The 23319-nt window shown below is 45.3% G+C and overlaps 1 protein-coding gene across 5 annotated transcripts in view; it reads right to left on the bottom strand.

The window, feature by feature from the left end:
- Positions 1-23319, bottom strand: part of slit1a (slit homolog 1a (Drosophila)) — an 89876-nt gene that overhangs the window by 59605 nt on the left and 6952 nt on the right. For all 5 annotated transcript variants that reach the window (XM_056395173.1, XM_056395168.1, XM_056395172.1 and 2 more), the window contains exons 2-4: positions 17059-17130; positions 14620-14691; positions 13070-13141 (exon numbers count right to left, since the gene is read on the bottom strand). In XM_056395173.1, the coding sequence (XP_056251148.1) occupies positions 13070-13141; positions 14620-14691; positions 17059-17130 (216 nt within the window). The remainder of the gene's footprint in view (positions 1-13069; positions 13142-14619; positions 14692-17058; positions 17131-23319) is intronic.

The following is a 23319-nucleotide window of genomic DNA, read 5'->3' as shown; positions in this document are numbered from 1 at the left end:
CAGAGAGAGAGAGAGAGAGAGTGGGTTAGTGAGAGAGGGTGAGTAAGAGAGGGTGAGAGATGAAAGCCAGAGCAGGTGTGAGTGCCTGAAACAGTATTGACAACTCAAAGACAGTGGTCCATTCAGTGCTGTGTAATTGCTGTTACAGTGGCTGCTTGTTTCTTTAATTTCCTCTTTAGAGCTATACGGCAGCTCTTGTGTTACACATTAATTATGTTTTCTGGGATCCCCTCGCTGCCCCTCCCCCTCCCTGTTGACTGACAGCTCGGCTGCCTCCTGGCCCAGCCTGGCTCGGAGCAGGGGAGTGGGTGACTGAATAGGCTAATAAATGGTGAAGGAGGGGTTGGTCACACCCCACCCTATTGTACCGGTGCTGTCACGCCTGACCCTTAACCAAACACACATACACACGCGCACATATACACACGCACCCACACGCACAAACACCCACACACACACACTTTGATGGCTAACAATGCGTGCACACAACCTTGTACGTAGTCACACATACACACACACACACCTTCACATCACCTCTGTCAGCCCTGACCCCATACCAAATACCCAGGCTCCCCCCTGTATCCAAGGTGACCAAATGAGGCCCCAACTATCGCCTAGCAACCAGGGAACAATGAGCTCCAAGGAGACGGAATGGCTTGAGCAAAGGGCAGGCTATTCTCTGGAGGTGGAGGGAGGGATGGAGGGATGGAGGGATGGGAGCCGAGGTGGGGAGAGGAGGGGATGAGGGGTGATGAGAATGGTGTTAGGACACATCTTTAACCGTGTCACAAAGAGGGTGCCTGCCTGGGAAACCAGGCTGTGCTTCTCTAACCCCGCTGGACGTCTCTGTTCAACTCTGCTCCGCTCAGCTCACTCTCACAACTTAAAAAAAAAAAAAAAGCAAAACAATCCGACTTTTACCTTTTTTCTACCCCAACCTCCTCTCTCCATCTGCACAATCTGAGGGGATGCCAGGAGTAAAGCCAGTAAAGTGAAAAGCAGGGAAAAAAGGGAAAAATAAAATATTACGTAATCGGCTGCTCCGTAGAGACGTCTGTCAGACGCTGAAAATATCTTTGTTATGCTTCGCAGACTAACTCAGCCCTGACAGCGCTATGACAACTTCCACATTTCCTACAATCGGCCCAGGAAACTTTTAACAGATTTGACTGCTGACACTGTCATCCCAAAGCTTTGACTTTACTCATACTGTGAAAGAAACTTATCAGTTCTCCATCTCTCTGCCCTTGGAGGAGCGAGGGTGTTAACACAGATGTATCACCATCTTTCAGCTTCTATATCCAGAAACACAGGTAGGAAGGTGAATGAGGGTGAGATTGCCGAGGGGCCAAACGCAGCATAACAACACTCTGCCAATTCAGTCTCCATAGAAACTATTAGGAGCTATACTATAAAAAGACAAAGACAAACCCGCCCAGATAACTGGTTCATGCTGTAATGATTTCACTGAGGTATTTATCGCGTATCCATCTTTGATTAAGCTTCTATCATTATCTCCTGCCAAAGTTTCTGACAGTGAAAACAACTCCAATAAGATGTCTCTTCAGTTACTGAAACTGACACTCCAGCGCACTCTCCAAACTCAAAACTTAGACATTTTACCAATTAACTTATGAGAAAGAGTCGAGCAAGTTGAAGGAGAGGAAATAGAGAGGGAATAAAACGGGTGAAATGAGTGTTGAGGAAGTGTGGAGGGCTGTCGGGCACTAGCCTGTTAGCTTGCTCATGTGAAAACTCTTTGTTAGCCATGAATGGCTTCCTCTCTTTTACAACAGCTTTATGAAGTGGAACCTGGGCATAACCTCTCTGCTACTTGTGTATACCACACACGCACGCATGCACGCTCACAGATTGTCATTTTCTTTCTTTTGCACAAACTTACACTGACATAGTATGAGAGTTGACTACTTGTCTCTTTTTTAGACCTTTATAAATTTGGGTTTGGAAGCATTTCTCAATAGTTTCTGACATGTAACAGACTAGATACTAACTTCATCTATAATAAAGAATAATCACTGGTTGCAATATTAACAAGCATAAACATCGCAGCTGTACTATGATGTGGCCAGGAAAGTGGCCTAATCCACATGTCAGGAATAATCCCTGTCTGTGGGCCTAATGAAGGTGTCAGGGGGAGGGAGCAATAATGGTGTGTGGCTAGGCATTACGGATTAATAGACACACACACACACACACACACATAGATTGGTTTTGGCAGATTTAACAGGGGTGGGTGAGGAGGATTTAAGGAGTGGCGACACTGCTTCTGGGCGAAGTCAAATCAAAGAGCATCAGACTTTGCTCAAACATCCCTCTGTTGCCCTTTCTTTGTCCCTGGACTTATCCAGATGTCAAATTTATGAAGTGTTGACACACTCAGAGAGAAAGTGGAGTGTAGTAATGGAAAACGTTGTATAAGTTTGTGTGTTTGCCATTGATTTCTGGCCTTTACTGTTGTCCTGTTTAAAGTATCTGACCTACTGTGGCCTGTAAATATCAGTGAGGTCTCAAGGATAATGTATTGGACAGAGGAATGCTATAACTTACACAGACTATAGTGATTTCTTTGACAGTATTGTGTGTCTCTGCGTCTGGCTGCGACGCTCTTAACTTCATGGGAACCGTCTGCAACTGCAGGTCTGGGCTGGGGTTGACCTACTCCTCTTCTATTCTACAAGCCAAGATCCAGTGTTGGTATTATCTACTCCACTAACACCAGCACCAACAACACCCCCTCCAGCCATCGGCTTGATCTCCACATGAAAGGGCCTGCAAGCTCATTACCACAGCCTGGGGCTCATCAGGGCTTCCAGTCCCGGGGCCTTTTATAAGCCAGAGAGGATGGAGAAATTCAGCCAGGAGGGAAGAGGAGTAGAAAGAGATCTCTTATAGGGCTTGCCATCCAGGCAGCCAGGTGCTAAAGATACAGATAAGACGCAGGGAGGAAGTAATGGAGGGGGAGGAAAGGGAAGCGATAAGGAAGGTAGGACAAGGTAGATGACAGAGAGGAAGTGAGGTACAGTAAAAAGGGCAGGGGGGATGATAGAGGGAAAACGGGGAAAGATGGCAGAGGGAGGAGGCTTTCTAGTCCTATCTCTGCGCGGTGTTTCATCCTCCGTAGGGCCCCAGTGTCACACAGGCCTCCTCCAGCAGAGTCCAGCTTTGAAGTGATAATGGGGCTTTTGGCTAAAGCTCCACTGCAGGTGCCCCTGGCTCCCTCTCCCTCTCTGTCTCCCAGCACGGCCACATAGATGAGAAGAGATGAGAATCCTTTCAAAGTCTACAGATGAGGCCAATCTTTCTTCTCTCTGCCTCTTTTTCTTTCTTTTGCTTTATCTGCCAAACGCACTTACTCTATCCCCACACTATTTATTGCTTCCCAGGCACTATCTGTCACTTTTAGGTCCTTCTATTGCCCTCTAACTCATTTTACTCTGTTTCTACTCCTCTCATTCTCCATCTATTTACTTGATTGAATTGCAGCGCTACACTGGATTTGGGAGAAAAGGATTTGAAACTACCGGAAAAAACAATTTAAAGTTCATGAGGGGAAAAAAAAATCTACTTTCTGGGATGTATACATAATACATCAGATGTAAAATATGTTGTCCATAGGATGAATAATTACAAAATATGTTTCATATACCTCTCCTGCCTCACCTTCATTTCCCTTTCCCTACTCTCCTCTTTCATCCTTTCTGTTTTCCAACTGTGCCTTCTATCTCCCTGCGACTCCCTCCTTCACAATCAATACTCAATGCCTCTCTCCTCCTCTTCGCTTCCTCCGAGGTGTCAGATTGGTGTGACTGCAGGCCCTGCTCAATTTGCAACGCACAACAGGTAAACACACACACACACACACACATATATGAGATCTGGCTGCATCTCAGATGTAACACTCATTTCTGGAAGCTTTGTTTGGGTGGAGCAAGTGTGTGTGCATCTTTGTCTGTGTAGCTTTACTCCTGGTTGAAGCAGCAGGGAAGGGGAATCGATTCCATCCTCCAGCGATTTCCTGTTATACTGTATACAAAGCTAAGAAGGAAAGGCACCCCCTGCACAGAACAACATACTGTTTCTCACCAAAAAATATCTCCACAGTAGGCATACACATGCACTCTGGGGCTAATGAGATTACTGCTGCACGCTGTGATACCAGCAGGAGAGTATTGTGAAAGGGAGCCAATATTGGAAACAGATAGGCATTTGTACTGGAATTCAGTTTTTCCTCCTCGGTATGCTCACCAGCCCTGCGCGGCTCAATATGTCTTTTTACTGGAATGTGGGCAGACCACGTACCTAAGCAGACAAGTGTCTTTTGTTTACTGAGACGGTAGGATGGCTGAGGAGAGAGAGCGCAGAGCACAGAGGCAGAGGATAGAAGGTTCTGGTTACATTCAACATTTAAAACAGTTGTAATAGACGAGTGTTTAAACTTTATTTTCCAGGTGCTGCGCCTGTTTGTTTCCTCCCACTAGTCACACTGACTGTGTTTACATGCACACATAACTCATTACTGCGAATGACCACAAATGGTTAAACAAGTTGATTCAAGTGTTTACATGACTCAGACATTATATTGACTTTCAAATACACAGCTGTCAGACAGGGTATCTGGTGGTCAATAGAAAAGTGCCAGAAAGTAAAAACAGGGAACACAGACGGATTTTTATTGGTGTTATATTTATTCTACTTTAAATCTGATGCACTGTGAACCACGGATTCAGAGGTTGATCCTATTTTTGCTTATATCTTATATCAGTAGCAGTGACTCATTTACAAAAACTGAAAATCCTGACACATTGTTTGATTTGAGTTTTGGCAGACTAGCACTCAGAAGTTGCTTTTTGTAGTAGTATTTCTTAAGGAAATAATAGATTATACACTTAAAATGCTATTATGGGATATTAAGGGAGGAAAGAAAAAGCTACCTAATGTATTTGAGGCAGAACATTCCCTTTCTGCAAGAGACCCATTTAGAAAAGACAGACTCATTTAAGCTTTGAAGAGACTGGGTAGGAAACATATTCTGAGGCACTGGCTCTTCTAATAAGGCTGGAGCTGCCATTGTGATACCTATTAAAATACAAAGTCTTTATACTGATGAGGTGGGGAGATGGTAGCTTTATATGCTAGACTTTTACATTACTCGATGTAGTTTTCATAACTATTCTACTTGTAGTTTTTGTGGTTTCACACAAAATAAAATGCCTAACTAATATTCTGAGTAATCTGTATGAATGCCAAGTTTAATTTGTAATCAAGGTCTGTTGAAAATGCCTGATCAAATTCCATCTTAAATACCAGAAGGATTGCCTGGTTACTGTTTTTACATGACAGGTGCATAAATCTGACTGCTACCTTGATTTTGGAATAACTGCAATGCATCCAAATGCAGTCAGTGATATATAATACATGGAAGGGTCAGAGCACAACCACAGTGCACAACCACCAGTTAGCAGCTCTGTTGAAGCTAGAGGAAGAAGGCAGTGTCCATCTCAACAGCGGTTGCAGAAAGACAAAAGTTGCCTCTTTCATTGAGCCAACCAAGAGCCAGCAAATCTGTCATCAGAAGTTTGCTTCTTTCGCCATTAACCTGCTCCATCTTAACCTCATTAACCTCGAGGTACACAAGGCGTTGTCTTTATACGGTGAAACAGTCAGTCACCAAGCTTTCAAGTTCAGCTGCAACGTGTCAAGAACAAAAGGCCTGGAGGTGTGCTAAGTATAAAGTCCTAGGAATGGACCTGCTCACCACAGACAGAGAGGAGACAGAGCCCAGAGTTCACACACACATATACACAAACACACAGAAATATAGCCACGGGGGAAGAGGAAAGAGTTCAACCAAAAACTCTCCTTCCAGAGGATAAAGGGATGCATCTAGAGCCTATAATTACATATACACACACACAACTAAAAATCCAAAAATCTCTTTCCATCCATTACGCCACACTTTTCCCAAGCAAATGGATCAGATCTCGTTCAGAAAATATGAGGCTCCTTTTTTTTTTTTTTAAACATTTCACCTCCCGACTCTTCCTTTCTCTGTGTGTCTTCCGCTCGCTCGGAAAAGGTAAACAGCCTGAGTCCGAGCCCCGCAGAGCATTGGTTGCTACAGCAGCAAGTCAGCAGGAGGTGGGTAAAGTATGTGTGCAGTGGCATTTGTGTGATTGCGTGTGTGTGTGTGTGTCTGAAGGCATAATTTGCCCTGCAGTTTGTTTGTTTGTTCTTTTTAAATCTCTGAATCAGAGACAGAGCCGGAGGCCACAGGATAGGGCTGGAACAATCATTTACTGTACGCGTGTGGGTTTGCTGGGCATGTGTGCTGGGGCAACACATGCGCATGTGTGGGACGCTTTCCTGCTTCCTCCTGCTCAGGAGGATGTTGGGAAGGGTTTTCGACCCCCCTCTCCCTCTCCCTCTTCCCTGCCTCGCCCGTGGGATGAGAGGCTGTGTTTGGGTCTGCTTGGGCTACTTCCAACACTGAGCTCCAGAGTCTCGAGTCCAGACCCTAACAGCTCATAACTAGAGATTACACACAGATACTGTGGTCATCCTGCAAAGCTCCCCACACACGACACTTCCACATGATGATCCTAAGCAGATAGCGTTGATCGAAACCCCAGGTCTTGAACCGAGCTGTAACGAGACGGACAGATGTGCTGAGTGAGGGAAACACCTATCGCAGGGAGATTGCACTCTATTATGGCCGTGATGAACGAACTGGGTTTCTCATTCTGATTGCTGCATTCATACTCCATGCTGCTTGACTGTACAGAGCCATTATGCACACACATGTCTACTAACCATGTGTTCATACACACTCAAGCAGGACAACCCAACCACGACTATATGGGTTATTACTGGCTGGGACTGTAGCATTCCTCAAGCCCCTGCTTTGAGATTCCAAGGAGTAAGTGTGGGTATGTGTGTTTGTGCGTGCATGTGTGGGTGAGGACATGAGGGCAGCCTTTTCTCCCGTGTGTGTCAGGTCCAATCTGGACCAGGCGAGGCCAGCCATCACAGAGGCGAACTGTCGGCAGCGGAACAGAAAGGAGGAGGAGGAGGAGGAGGCCTCCTTCTTCGGCAGCTCCGTGAGTGAAATCCCTGTGTGTGTATACTCATGACGGATCTAGACCACACTGTGATGTCTTATTCATGCCGTATCAATTCATAATGACCAGGCCAGTCCCCAATGTGAAGACGTACGTACACGCGCACGCACGCACACACACACACACAAGAATGTTCACATGTGTCTGATTAGGACGGTCATTGCAGAAGAACTTGTGTGTGAGTGTGTGTGAATGTTTGCTTGTACAATTATTTAGAGCATCAGAGCTGGTATGAGCGGGTATGTACAGCAGTGTGTACCAGACACTGGACAGACACACACACACACATACATACATACACACACACACACACACACACACACACACACACACACACACACACACACACACAAAACAGCACTGATGTCCCAGCGCTTTAGTGTGAATATTTAACAAGCCTCAATCCATCTGTTCAATTATTCATGAGGAAGGACACAGAATCGTTAGTAAATATAAACACTGCTGTTTCTCTCGTGCTTTCGCTGCATCTTTGCTCCTCTCTTTTGCACCTCTGACCGTCTCACTCTCTCTTCTTTCACTTTCCTCCTCTTTATTCTGTCTGCTTTTTTTGTCCTCTCTTTCTCTCTCTCTCTCTCTCTCTCTCTTCTTTCCCATTGTGCTGCGGTTGTGAATATTTCAGATGGCGGAGTGGTTTTTAAATTACCCCCTTTTGGCTTCCGCTCTCCTCACATGGTTTGGTCTGCATTTCTCTCTCACACACAGTCCGACTCGTAAAGAAAACAGCGACAAGCCATAAAAGCCACTTTTACCAGCTGACAAGGACAGGGGCAGGAAGAGGGGCAGGGGCAAGGAGTTAAGGCCTGCTTGGTATTTTTCGGTTGGCAGCCAGGTCAGGTACTTCAGAGTCCTGCACAAACCTAAACTCCAGCCCTGCATCTAGAAAGTTAGAACTTAAAAGAGTCACTGAGATTAGGTTGAAAAGAAAAATCCTCACTTATTTCTCGTGCTATCCAGCCATGCAGACAGTTTTGGTTCCATTTGTTCAAGTTTTGATATATCTTTTCTGACAGCAGTATGATGGAGGAGAATTAAGTCTTGTTTCTGGTGCTCACAGCTTTTAAAAATAACATTTTAGAAATTCAGCAGCTGTATCCCTCTCCAGAAGCAGTCTCCCTATTACTCTAGATAATCCACATATATCACTGTCAACCATTTTCAGAACTACCAAAGAAAATAGTCCCTCTAAAAACTGTTGACAGTTTTGCGTGAGTGTTCAGTGGATTGTAAAGTGATGCTGCTGTTAAATTTTTCAGTCTTCAGCGTCCCAAATCTCAGACACATATATCTCTAAATCTGGATAAAATAAACCATAACTATCTGGAAGGATAGATCCCATTGCTGGTAAGTAAAGCAGCCAGTTTCTCTGATGCATGCAGGTATTATGCTTTCACTGTGCCCAAAGTTAACTTCCCTCACTGAACTCTTTGCTGTCAGTGTTTACTTAGTGTCAGACAAACCACAGTCAAGAAATCAGGATGTCTGCCATCGATGGCACAGAAACCTCCAGATGAAGACGGGTTGCCATGGGGACTGCTGCCAAGCGGGGGCCCAAACGGTCCTCTGAGAGAGGCAGAGAGACCTAGCACGTCGAGGCAGGTCATTCATCAGCAGAGACAAAGCGAAGGAAACGACAAGACCAGCTTAGACCATTAACAGCCTGCCAGACATGCACGCACGCACGCACACACACACACAGCACAGCACAGCACAGTATTATACAAACACTTACAAACAGTCACGAGGAAGGAAAAAAAAAATTAGTTTAGTCTTTCATGCCGTCATAAACAAAAAGTCAAAAGTTGAAAGTTATTTTGCCTGCTTTGTGGCACAAAAAGTTTTGGAACAACAAATTGAGTTTGCAAGCCAGTCAATCTGCAGCAAACGAGAAGGAGAAAATACTGTATATTGGACGGTAACAAGGTCCAAAACAAGTGGGAAGACTGTGACAGAGAGATGATTTATAGGTTTAATGATAGTGCACATTATTTATTCTGGATTTCCTTCCTCCTAACAATTCTTTTTTTCTCAGCTACCGTTCCCTCGGCATCAAGCGATCAACAAACAGAAAGCAGCATCTCTCCAACACAAACACAGAACAGGCAGCTCGGCATCAACACATAGCTGAAGCCGCTCTTTTATCTACAGTCAAAGCCATATAAAGAACGTAATCCCTTGTGTATGCCTGCCATCCACACATTAGCACACAGAGATGTAATTATAGTGTTACTCTGTGTGTGTTTGTGTCTAATTGGTGTTATTTACATTTTCCCTCTTTTTTTTCCTCTCTTCTGTGGGTGTGTGCGCATGTGCTTGTATGTCACCCAGCCAGTATTTCAGCCTGTGTTTAAGGTTTGTGTATATCAGGATACCCGTCGTCAAGCGTTAACACGAAAATGAAAGATGGAAAAAGGGATCTTAAAGGAGGATGAGACACACCCCCTCTCCAATCCTTTGCCAGGGTTTCCTCAGCTCCCCTGTAGCGCAGGTACTACCACACCCTTCCCTTCTCCCTCCCCCCTCCTCCCTCTCGATACCTCCCGGGGAGATACACAAGGGAAAACCTCTCCTAACCGTCCCCTCACCCCACTGCATAATACTGCACATTAGCCCTTAATGAAAGCAACACCCCTTTCAAACAAGCTTGTGTTGTTGCCGGCATTTGTTTGTGGCAGCAACAAGCAACACGGTAATCAAAAACCGCAAAATACCCCTTCGCCTCCTCCGCTCCCCCAACCCCCCATCCTGAGCCCAAACCAGATGCTATTCCCCCGGGGCCAGCTATCAGGCTCTGCACTCCTCCGACTCCTCTCACCTATCCTCTCTTTTTTCCACCATCCTGCCATCCTTCCTTCCTCCTGCTCTCCCACTGTGAAAAGACACTAATTACAGACATGGATGAGTAGATTACAGATCTGAAGTGCAGTGGAAGTGGGATGAGGAGAAGTCAGGGGTGGTGGGCTGGGGGGCAACAGGTCGTTAACAGTGATGAATGCAACTCTATTTTCACTGTTATTGTTCACTGATGTTCTGTGCAGCGCCTCTCACCTCTGCGCCGCCGGTTCCCATACCTTCTCGTCGGTGCCATCCATCACAGGCAGCTTTAACTAACTCTAACTATCTCTAATCATCTCTAATCAATTCCAATTATCTCTCCTCTGCCGCTCATGCATCATTGTCTCTGGTATCTCTCGTGCATGGGAAGAGACAGAGGAGCAGGGGCGCAGATAAAGAGGTAGGCTCTCAAAACGGAGAGCAGTAATATATACTCGCACTACCTCAGCTCTGTTTTGCACATGAAACAAAGAATACAGTACATTTTCAACCAATTTAGGTTCAAGCAAAAGTTAAAAAGTTATTATATCTACGTATGAATTTGTTCTCATTTTTTCCTATTAGAAGGTTTTAGTGAAGTCAATAGAAAACTGTGCCATTTTTTCAAAATCCGCGTACTAGTAAAAACACTTGCATTAATTCTCCATCTTCCCTTTGTAGTGAAAACTCATTACCCCATTAGTTTAATGGCTGCATGGGAGTCAAGTGTTTGAAAACTCCCCACAAAACAACACTCCATTGCTCATTTAACCGACAGCCTTTTTATTAACCCAGCTAGCTTTTCCTCTAAAGTTTAATGAGAGCAACGATCTCATCTGCCATCCCTCCCTCCTCTATCCCCGACGTCCTTCTTTCTGTTTGTCCTCTCAGCGGGGTGTCTAAGACAAATAGCCACTTTGTTATACAAGCTTTTCCTCGAGCCCTCACTCCAGAACGAGCAAAGAGAGAAAGAGCAAGAGGGAGAGTGTAAAAAGTACAAGAAAAGGAGAAGGGGGACAATTAATCCTGCGTCCATGAGGACAGAAACCATCTGGGTTAGTGCTCCACCTGAGGGCAGCGGGGTTTCACATTAACCCTCTTGTTAGGATCATAAAGGCAGACCCTAACAAGCCCTGGTGAGAACTTTGAGCAAGTGCAAAGAAACACACGCATACAAACGCAACCATAGACTCTCATTCTCTCTGTCTCTCTCTATGTCATCCTCAGACACACACACACACACACACACAAATGCTGAAATGAAATAGCGGCAAAAGTCTTCCTCTGGGAGCTCAGAACCTTTTAAGTCCATTAAAAGCTGCTGGCGGGAGCGAGACAAGGCTGTAACCTAACCGCATCAGACTGGAACCAGAACTTACGGTGTGGCCCAGACACCACCGCTCAGGAGTTAAGAAACACATTAGGAAAAACCTTTGTCTTCTACTGTTGGTCCGGATCCCACGCTACTAGACCTAATTTTTTTTACAAGCACTAAAAGTCTTTCATAAAGTAGTATCTATCAGTCAAACACAGGCACCATAAAGATTGCATTATATTTGATTCCACGGCCCTGGATGGTAGATTTGTTTTTACTGTTAAAGAATGTACGGCACTTCCACACCTGAAAAGCTACAAGATCCATTACCGTTCTCTTTCATCCAGCCAAGGATAAAGAACAAATGAGTGTATACACAGACACATCGCGATTCGATTAAGCAATGTTAAACAAAGTCTCATTCTCCAGAACATGGCAGAAAAGCCAGCGCTAGGTTTAGAATAATGAGCGTGAAGTTAGATTGGATGAAACAGGGGAGCTGTGCTAGCACAATCCTCTGGCTGTTGGCAAAGCCCGCTGCTCCAGATGGACTAATCACGCTTGTTCAAGGCCATCCACTGGTCTGGAAGGCCTCGGTCTGCTCTGCGTCTGTTCCAGCTAGACAGACAACTCAGTGCTGCTCAGTGTTAGCAAGCCACAAGCGGGGCCAGCCTTGCCCCCAAAAAGGATGAGGCTTTGCCCTTAAGTCCCACAGGTTGGTTTTGGCATAATGATAGGTGACGTGGGGAGATAGTTGCGAGGAAGTGACAGATAGATTCAAGATGGTGTTAAAACATCAAACGCAAGATAAACAGATGGAGGGCTGAGGCTGGGATCATGGGTTAGTAGCACCACTATGTGGATAGAAGGGAGGGAAATGATTTTTCCATGTCCCACTGTTTCATTATTCCCAGATGCTTCAGGTAATCTGAACTGAAATAATGGGAGCTGGAATGATCAGCTAGCAACAGGGACGCTGATTATCTTGAAGCATGAAAAAAAAACCAAAAAAAAAAAAACATGGAGCTTCGTTGCAGATGGGAATAAAAGTTTAGCATTACTGTGGGATTGTCTCACTGTATGGGGTGCATGAGTGTAAGAATATGTTGGTGTGTGATATTATCGGATAGGTCTTCACAAGTTGAAACAAAATCAAGACTGTGATGACACATTTCATTCATAGGATGGAGGTATTTGAGTCCATTGGCAGAGGGAGCTTTAGGGACCTCTCCAGTGACATAAAACGACCTCATTAAGTAACACAGACATCCTTTCACCTGGAACAGAGTTCAAAGTCTAATGTGTCCCTTAGTTCAAGTCCCAATGTCACACCAACTCCCTGTCACCAGTGGATTCTCTTGCAGACAGGCGAGCACAGAGAAACTGCAGATGACCTGGCATGAAGGCCCAACAATGTGCAAAGAACTCAAGATTTCCACTCATCCGGTTCATTTTGTCTCACAGACAGACAGCACAGTGGAAATCACAGGGTATAATTCACACACTTCACCTAATAAGTCTTAATGTTAATGAGACTTGATGACCTTCCAGCAAGCGCAATTGAAGCTAAATTGTTCTTTAATTATGTTTAACCAAACCAAAGCAAACATTCATCAGACTTCTTGAAACCATGCCGTGCAGTATATAGCTGTAGTACATCAGATCTCTGAGAGCAACTTTAATGGCTTGCATAATAAAGGAAAGACAAACAGAGATGGTGTGTATACTGACAGAAAAGAAAAAATGAGCGTGTACTCAAATGAAATAAAAAAAGTGAACTTACAGTCGAGACAGGGCAGGGTTCTTCTGAAACAGCAGCTCAGGAAGCTGCTGCAGTTGATTACGGTTCAGCCGCCTGCGGCAGGGAAAACATATGATCAACCAGTGAGTTTGTGTGTGTGTCTATGCATGTGTGCCCTTGAGTGTGTAGGCTGTGAATAATTTCTGCTAGCTGCCGTAGAATCGGCTTAGCCACAGGCTATTGTGTTTCACTGTGCTCAGAATGTCACATAAATATCCAGCTGAAAGTTCAGGGGAATTAAACTGCTAGTGAGAGACAGAGCCGTAAATTATCTCCGCACAGTTAAATTACAATGCTGCGCTTAGTAGAATTCAGCGCTCTTGTGACTTTCCCAGAGTAACGGAATAGCAACATTCCCATTTAAACAAGTGAATTACATCCACCAGTTATCTGAACAGGAACAGATTTTATCTGGGAAAAACTATCAAAACAAGATGTTTCTAAATAAAATTAAGAGAAATGGATGAGCGTATTCAAGCCCAAGGAAGCACTGACAGGAATGGTGGTTGGCAACAGACTCCATGTCGAACAACTAACGTCCAAGACTGGCAGGCTTTATTCAAATACAACAATTAAGTCAATGAGGAACAGACTGTTGCTAATCTGTTGGAAACCACAACTCTCTTCCCTCTGAATGGCCCATTGGAGGCACATGGGAGTGAATGCAGCGGCTGTGGCACAGAGAGGCTACAAATCTGTAAGGCAGGCCGCTGCCATGCCTTCAGACACATTCAGACAGATGTTGGGACCTGTGCCACTCACTGTATACACTAAGAAGAGTGCTTGGCCAGCTGAGGTGGAGATTTAGTGCGTAATGGGCATTAATGGTCTGCTGCTGCTCCGTTCACACTGAACTGTACCTGCTGGTGGGTAAGTGGCTTTTAAACATTAGAGAAACGAGCCGCTTAATTTCCACATTGGTCTGGCACATGGATATGTCTACCCAATGTTTGGGATCAGTTGAATACGGTGGAGGAGGGAAGGCGAGTTGTTACACGGCCTCCAGTATGGTAATGTAAATTGTTAATGTGGGTTTCAGATCAGGGGAAAGTTAACCACTATGTGTGCATGACGGCATGTGTCCATAAAATCATCTGCTGTGCAGGTTTCCATGCGGGTAGCACTATTGATTTGCTAATGAGCTGGTTGAGGTGTGGTTGACCGTGTTTGTCTGTGTGTTTTCCCAGCCAGTTTACAAGCTGCCGAGGAGTCCTGGTGCTGTCCAGATGAGCCAGGGTCTGCGGTGGGGGAGGCCTCTTAAGCCCACACATCCCACCGAGGGCATTCCTGTCAGGCAAAGCTAATAAAAAAAATACTCCCAGCCCACGCTGTACCCTCTCAGCACCATCCGACCACAATGAAATGACAGGGAAGTGCCTCACACTTGATACACCATTTACAGTCAGTTCCTCCTGTTGGGCTCATTACACTCAACTAATACAAGAGCTGAATAGAGATCAGTACGATTTGAAGTTCAAGTTTAGCAGAGAAATAAAAATGTATTATTGCTGGTCAGCCTTGGTTGTACTCACAGTCTCTCCAGCTCCTTCATGTCATCAAAAGCCCCACGCTCGATCACAGTAATCTGATTCTCCATCAGCTGCCTGCAGAGAGAGAGAGAGAGAACAGACAGAGAGCCTTAGAAACTACATGATACAGTGTGGCTTTGATTTTTTTTACGAGTCTGTAGACGGTCACTCAGGCTTTAACAAAGTATAGGGGGCTTTGGGGTTTGGGTGGCAAGACTTCTTGCAGTATGTATATTCAAGCTGCGTGCAGTATATTCAACACCTCTCTCTCTCTCTCTCTTGCACACACACACACACAAACACACACACACACACACACTCACACACACACACACACACACACACACAGAGAGAGGGGCAGTGGTGTGGACTGAGGGCACAGTGTGGAATCTTGGCAATAGACGCAGGGATAGCAGCCAGGAAAGTTTCCAAGGTGGCTCAGAAAGTGTGGGTCCGGGCTCTGGTGTGGTCCACTGGGTGTAGCGGCTGGGCGGAGACGAGACGAAAGGTAGGCAGGGGGTCAGAAAGTGTTAGAGAGGAAACTAATGTGGGCTCCAAGGTTTTTACAATTGGCACAATCAAAGGAAAGTAGGTTCTGTGTGTGTGTGTGTGTACCTGTTGGATAGCATAGTTGGAGAGTATCAGAGTTGCAGGCACTACATCAAGGCTATTAGTCGAACACAAACAAACATGGATGCACACAAATATACAGTACACACACACACACATGCACACACACACATGCAGGAACACTTCCTTTCCCCACCTACACTGCCAAAGCTAACGCACAAAAAAGAGGCTTGGATGGTTTTGGAAGTGTTACAATAACACAAGGTCAGGAAGGAGAGAAAAGTGTCCAGCAGCTTTAGAAGCAACAAGAGCTTTCCTTCATTACGTATACAACTGTTCTGTGTTGAAGGCAACCTCTCATGTCTCCTGTGAGGCCACGCCGCGCTGCAGCTCAGCAGTCTGGGCCTCCTCCCCATCGAATATAAATGCTAATCACTGTTCGCACTCCATAAACATAGAGAGAAAAGTGCAATTCACCTCCGATCTCTTTCTCATGAATTTAGATGGAAGTGAAAAAAAATTGTGATGAGTACTTTTGAATTGAGAAAAGTTTTTTGCAGACAGTCTGAGGGCATGTAGCCTTCATTTTCTGTGATCTATTTTTCCAAAGATTGTTCCTCTATTGTTCTGCATCTCCCCACACACACACACACAGGCACACACACACACACACACACACACACACACACACTGCTGATCTAGACCAGCCAAGCACCCAGTGCCAGATGAATGATGGTAAATCAGCTGTGTTGATTTTAGACTGACAGGATGGATGGCAGCTGACTGTAAAGATAAACCTCTGTTCCTGTTTGGCTCCTTCTGAGGGTTGCCCCGGGGTCAGCAGGATCAGAGGTCGACCTGCTGTTAGTCTTGTGGCTGTTGCCCCAGAAAGATCAGACCCAATACACAGAGGCAGACTTTTGCGCATGCAGACATGTCATGCACCCACACCATTCTAATCATGCATCATGTATATGGTTGGCTGACATTGCAGAAAGAGAGTGTGTTACATGTAGCGCAGTGGTGGTGGTGGTGGTGTGAGAGAATCAGGCTTTTACAGCAAGGGAAGTTCTGTTTTTAGTACCCCTGCAAGGAGTTGTTTCCTTCTTACTTGCTAGTGACAAGCTGGCGACATGAAGGCATTTAACCTCGGCGTGGGGGTAGAAGATGGTGCAGAAAAGGAGGCATGCATGGGAAGACGAGAGGGGACAAGGAGCTGTGGGAGAAAAAGAAAAGGGGGGAGCAGGGGGATGGGCGAGTAACGATGAGGCTTGAAAATAGTCGGGCTTTGCTGTGTAGCAGGAATTATGTGCAGCTCGTGTTACATCTAAAACGTGTTCAGGTCTACACAGCTTCCCCTCTGGCAGCGTTTTTATCACCTATGGCACTACACACAAGTGTGTGCGCACACATATAGACACTTGTGCAACTACTTTAAGTCACAAGTGCTTTTTAATTTCAACATGGAGGGAGTCAATGACTTCACCTGAATATGTTAAATGTGTTGAGAGCCTATTTAGGACTTGCGCTTGTGTACACATTACATGTTGATGTGTGGGAACAAAGGGCAAGTGAGTGTGTGTGTGTCTAAGGGACAATAAGTGCTACTACAACAGACAGAATACAGTAAGAGAGAAGTCCATTACATCACTAGTTGCAGTCACTCAGCAGCTTAATGTACTCCTGAGTAGGGCTCTTGACAGAAGCATCTCCGCTTCGCTGGGTTTATGCTAATTTGAGCAGCAAGTCTGTACAACTTGTGAGCTGCAAGCTCTGGTACGCACGAACAGATAAACTCTGACACTGACATGCACCACAGATACACATACAAACATCTCATCATCACACATCAACAGGAAGGCAAGTACTTACAGAACTCGGAGGTACTTGAGTCCAGCAAAGTCACTCTTGGTGATGCGTGTGAGGTTATTCCCATTCAGCTCCCTGCGAAGACAGACACGCAAATTTGTATGAATAATTCACCTTTACTCTCCCTCTGGACCTGTTCATCAGCCTGATGACAAAAGGAGCAGACGGTGGCGTGGAGGCATCTTTGTCTACTGATACCTGAGACAAAATCTTATCTGCAGCTTTGCAACACACACGACCACACATTTCACGCACACATGGTGCACACATACAGTGCCCCAAGCTGTTTGTTAAATTATAGTAGTGGTGTAATGTATGCTGAGAATGTCTGTAATTGCTGGTGTTTATATGAAATGAAAATTGCTTCAAATATGATGTCAAATGTAACATACATTGCAGAGTAGAACCAGAATCAGGTTGTGTCAAAGGGAAGTTCACGCTTAGTTGTGATACCACTGGGAGATATTAAGAAGTCCTATTAAAATGGAAGCCACATTTGAGCTGCCTGTTTGTCTTTCTATTCCCCCCCCCCCCCCCCTGTCTGCCACGTCCTTCTACTATTGGTGGGGATTAGCAGGAGCCAGCGGAGGGGATTTGGGTAGGGCCACAAGGCCAGAAAGCTAAGTGCTGTGGATATAATGGGAGCAGCCTCCCTGCTGAGAGCTGGCCGTCACTGTAAAAGAAGGGAGAGACAAAATAGCAGAAAAAGAGAGGTTTTGAATTTACTTTTGGACTCTAACAAGTTATCCATCATCTAACGGCTGACAATAATTGTTGTGTTTTCGTTAACTCCAGTGGCAGCATGCTGAACTTGACAGTGTCACCCGCAGTGGTTTGGTGGATTCAGTTACCTCTGCTGATATAAGAAAGTATTGTATTATTTCTTTGCAGAACACTGTGGAAGATTCATATAACCTCAGTAGCAGATTGTATTCTCATGACAGAGGGAAAAGAAAGCAGGAAAAGCACGCCAACCATACAAGCCACCCAGGTGGGGAGCGAAATCAAAATATGCTGAGTTCCTCTGTGCTACTGCACTTTCTAAGCATTATGGGTCCACCCTACCCTGACCTCCCCAACCCCCCACCCCAAAGCACAACCAAAAAACTGGTTCCAAATCTACGCCCAAAGCACTGGTCTCTCTCCCTCAGTCACTCTCTCCTTCTTTCGTCTAATGACCACTCCAGGGACTGTAGCGCTATGCAGTACGAAAGAGAACGGTCATTATAGACAGATGGTGTGTGTGTGTGTGTGTGTGTGTGCGCGCATGTGTACACAGGTGCATCGACAGGCCAAGCGACAGGGCCACGGGAAATAAATAATGGACTGGGCTTCATTAGCCTGGGCTCCGATGCACACACATGTGGTGCTCATTACAGGTGCTTACGCAGATAGGCGCACACACATACACCCACACACACGCTTCTGGATTTCCAGTGTCTTATCTTCAGGGTGGTCACCCCTGATGACACCCGGAGGACATTAAAGAAGGTGGAAGATAGAAGGAGAGAAAGAGATGGTTAAAGTGAGGGATGGCAGGGGAAAATATGTGGGGAAAATGACTCACACGTAAACAAGTGAAACCACACTTTTCTCCTGCAGCAATGAAGTCTTGCTTTATCCTGTAAAAAGAGACATGCCATAGTTTCAGCGCGTACTCCAGGGCTGGGTTATCAACACTGTTCTGCAACAACATCTCTAAGTATTTTGCTGGTCGAGATCTTGTAGCTGAACTAATTTTGCTTTTCCTGAAAATGCCCCCCAGGAGGATGCTGCAATATCCTGCCATAAGAGCCCATCCTAAAAACCACATTGGCACCTGTTCAGCAGTGCTGTGACATTTAGGCAATGCTCAAATGTCAGCAGCATCCTGTGAAGTTTAAACTAGTCAGGATCCACACTGTTTATGACATACTCTGACCTTTTCCACTGGCATTTTGCAAAAGAAACCGTGCAATGTTTTCAAGTCTTCGAAAATTGCCCAGGTGATATTCAGGTCCCTGAAAATTTCCCAGGTAATAACATTCTCGCTGTAGCTCATGTGCTTCAAGGACTGATGACTTGTGCATGTTGACATGACCTTCTGCATTTGACTGTTGCTGAGCTGTAAATGGCACATCTATGAAATTCACTGTCCCACGCATGCATATTGCATAAAAAGGGAACTCTTCCTAAGGCGGACACTTCACGCTTTATGATAAGAGCACATGGCTCATATATACTGCTACAGCTTCTGTTGTTTGACCCATCTGACGATGTCTGCTGACCAGAGAGTTTTCTGTCTCTGGGGGAACTTGCCAAGTTACTCCCTTGTCTGTGAGGATGCTCTGTTGCTGTGGTTGGTGGAAAGTAGCTGGGATTCACATCAGCTTTAGCCCGGGAAGTTAACTTTTGCATGTGCATGCACACGTACAGAAAATAGTGGTATGCAAATGACATGGTCAGTGAACATTGCTGCTGAGTTCTGCATGGATGAACAAATCTAGGTGAACCCACAACTTGAATAAAGAAAGCTAGGGGAATATGGACTCTAGACATGCGTACAGTCTGGAGTCTGGAGTCAGGGGTGCTCATCTCTGCGCTGATTTCACATCAAGTAAGGGCACTGTAATATATGGTGTCACTGGCTCAAAGAAAAATCTGCTGTTTATTAGCTACAATATCAGTCACTGCTATTTTGCTTTGTTTTACAATCAAAGGGAGCTAGGAAATGGCTCTTGGCACAGCAGCAAAGGCACGCTCACTCCTTTCATATACACATGTTTTGTAGTACTAACTTTGTGCAGGTTTTCACATTACAGTCCTTCAGTATTACTTTGGAGGCTGAAAATTATTAGGTATCATTCCCAGTTCCTACAGCGAAGGATTTCCACCTCCAACTGCTTCAGTCAAATCCGTTCCATCCTCTGGAAACTCTGTAAGGATCCCCAGTGCTGACACACTTCCTGGAGAGCAAATGGATTTATGACATCACTATCTAATCCTTTTTCATCCTCCCTCCCAAGCTGATTGATGCCTGAGAGTACTTCCTGGTGCACCTTCCCTTGGGTGAACACGCGGCAGCTATGCTCCACCGCTCTACATCTCTATAATTCAAAGGGGCTCAGAGCGCTGCTACAATGCTGAAAAACTCATTATGTTTATTTCTGCCAGCTGCTGGGGTCCCTCGGCTGAGGGGGACCTGGTTCGAATTGAGCAACATTACATAAAAATGAAGCCCGGAGAGTAGAGGGAGGATAAGCAAACACACTGCCTCGCTAAAGCCTGCGCGCAGAAACACTCACGCAGATAGAAATATCCACATGTACTCCGTTTCTTACACACATACACAAAGACCATAAAAATATACTGTATCAAGGAATGCACACAAGCCCACCTACTGGGATGTACACAAACAGTGCCCGTGGGAGAGGCAATTGTGTTCTGTTGGGAGCCCATCAGAGCAAAAGAACATAATGGTAACGAGAGAAACTACTGCCGGCTGTACAGCTTTTCACCAACATTATCGATTTATGCAGAGACACTGCAGAACTGAAATGAATACAGATGCAGTGGGACAGTGAGGGCCAGCAGACAAGTCAAAATGATGAGTCAGTTACTTACATAATAAAAAAAGCCAAACCACTCGATATAAAGTTCTCACATCTCAAGAGTTTTGTCAAAGCTCTCTGTTTTTAATTGATCAGCGACACTGCTGCCACACTGGATTCTAGGATTGAGAGAGCATTGTGCTCACACTCTCTTTCTGCCATGTACAGGAAAATGTGTCCCAATAATGAGGTTAGACATGACTCACAAAGATGGGCCACTGTTGGTGCCAATCTTCAGTTTAATATTCTTATGCTTGTAGCCACAAAAGAACTGGCACTGCAAAACTTAGTCACAGGCAAGACAAGAAACTCTTAACTCTCACGACCCTCTATTCCTATCATAGCACTCACGGCCGTGATTCACCCCCTATACCGTTGCTTATTTTCTTTCAGCATGCAGCCGAGGAAGGACAAACTGAAATGGCAACATGATAATCCTTCATCTAGAGGTCAAACTGGACATTGATGAGTCTTGCTATATTGCAGGTCAAAGTTTCATTCAAACCGGACTCCACACGAGGCCTACATGTAAGGATTTTGACTGGAAGTAAATGCATCTTGTCACAAAATCTTTGAAATGAGATTTAAATGACTTATTAAAAGGTTATTTCTTTTGCAGTGCAGCCATTCTGTATCGCTGCTGTCAGCACCACAGGACCATTTGTCCTGAACAGCTTTAGCCTGGCAGGGAAGACAGAAGCCAGCCGATTGAGGATCGGTGGCAGGGCGCTGCCCATACTCCTCACTGTGGAAACAATCTGACGACCAGAAGCCTGAGGTCCTGCACAGCCCAAGCATGGATGCTCATTAACCACAATCACACACTGATAATGCTATTTGACCAGATCAGCACGCGTTCTCCCTAATGAATGGGCCGAACAGGTTGAGAAGCTGCCAAAGAGCGAAGCATTCCTCCTCCTCCAGACTCTACAACATATGGACGTGACAGCCGTGAAACACACAGGAGGAGAGAAAGGGAGGAAAAAAAAAAAAAGATAGAGTCACTGAGACACAGAAAAAAGACAGAGCTACTCTGACGGTGTTGTTAGCTGCCTAAAAGTGACAGAGTGGAGAAGTGTGGTGGAGTGTTGCGAGTAGCCGGGGAGCTGTGAAGAGCTGATGAGCCGTCTGGGAGACGTCAGTGAAGACATGAGGCCTCGACGGCTGGTAGAGTACAAGGAGAAAGTGGCCTATATACTAGTTGGTCCAACAGGACCAGGCAGTACCATCCGGGCTCACAGTGAGAGAGAGAGAGAGAGAGAGAGAGAGAGAGAGAGAGAGAGAGAGAGAGAGAGAGAGAGAGAGAGAGAGAGAGAGAGAGAGAGCAGACCACCATGACCAAAACAACACACTCTTAAACCCAACTGGAACGCTTCTATCCACACCAAGAGGTCAGATTTCTGCTCAGCTTGAACAAAACATTCCCTCTGCACTGAAATGTGGCTTTCAGACGTGCAGTTAAGGCCCTCAACTGTACATTTTTAGTATGTGTGTGTGTGTTTGTGCCAGCGAGCGTCTACGTGTGTGTGTTCAGTTTGGAAAGACTATGTCTGAGAGTGTTTTCCCGGCTCCTGGGCTCCTCAAGGGCTATTTACAGTTTTGATTCTGCTCAGTCAGGCCTCAAGAGCAAGATTACTGATAGGAAAGGAAAACATCAAGCAGATCCCACACATGTATTGCACACAGAGTCACACGCACACACATACACACACACACACAAACACACACACACACACACACACACACACACACACACACACACACACACACACACACACACACACACACACACACACACACACACACACACACAATCCCTTTTTAAGCCTTGACCCTGCATCTTGCAGAGCTTCTCTCGTTTTATAAACAGCAACAGGTAAAAGTCAGGGACCTCCAAACCCAAGCGTCTGTCTGTTTTTACCTGGCCTTCACACTACAACGACAACCTTGACGAGGACACACAGTGTTTTTTGTTTTTTTCCCCAAGTAGCAGATGCTGCTGTAAGCAAAAACTAGACAGAGAACAAGATAGACTGGGAGATGGGAGGAAGGAGCCAGGGAAAAGACAAGGGAGGAAAGTAGCACACAGACACTTGCTGACCAAACATAGATAACTTATGACACTCTCTCAGGCCGAAGTGAATCAATTAAACATCTGTTCCACTGTGTGTTACAGCCACAGGCTGGAGAAAGAACACACACAAGACTGTAGTAGAAGCAGAGACTGAGGGGTCTTTCATGGTTTCTACTGTATCTGTAGTTTGTTCAGTGACGAGGCTGAGGTTCTGTTGTGGCTTTGAGTCCCGCGTGAAGGCATTAAGGCTGTATGAATGTGTACTTTGACTGTAACATGTATGACGTGGACAAAACATCTGCTCTGCCACATCTATTATGTTTCAGTTATTCCTCACAGAACAGTGAGAAGACGTTTGCCCAACAGATGTGCACTGCTGACTGGTAATTTGATGGATGCTGCATGTGTGCTTGACTCTGTCTGTTGAACCTTCAGAATAAAGACTTGTTCTCGGTTCATTTCTGTCTCCCACTGATATTTACGCTCCCAACTCCCACTGCAAAATATAAGAAGTTATTTTAGAGCTGAAACAAGACGATTAAGTGATAAAGATTAAGAGAATTTTGATTATTGGTTTTGTATCATTGGTCAGAGAATATA

Source organism: Seriola aureovittata, chromosome 14, assembly GCF_021018895.1.
Source record: "Seriola aureovittata isolate HTS-2021-v1 ecotype China chromosome 14, ASM2101889v1, whole genome shotgun sequence".
In the NCBI taxonomy this organism is placed as follows: Eukaryota; Metazoa; Chordata; class Actinopteri; order Carangiformes; family Carangidae; genus Seriola; species Seriola aureovittata.
The sequence above is the reverse complement of the archived record's forward strand: the minus strand, read 5'-3'. Positions and strand labels throughout refer to the sequence as shown.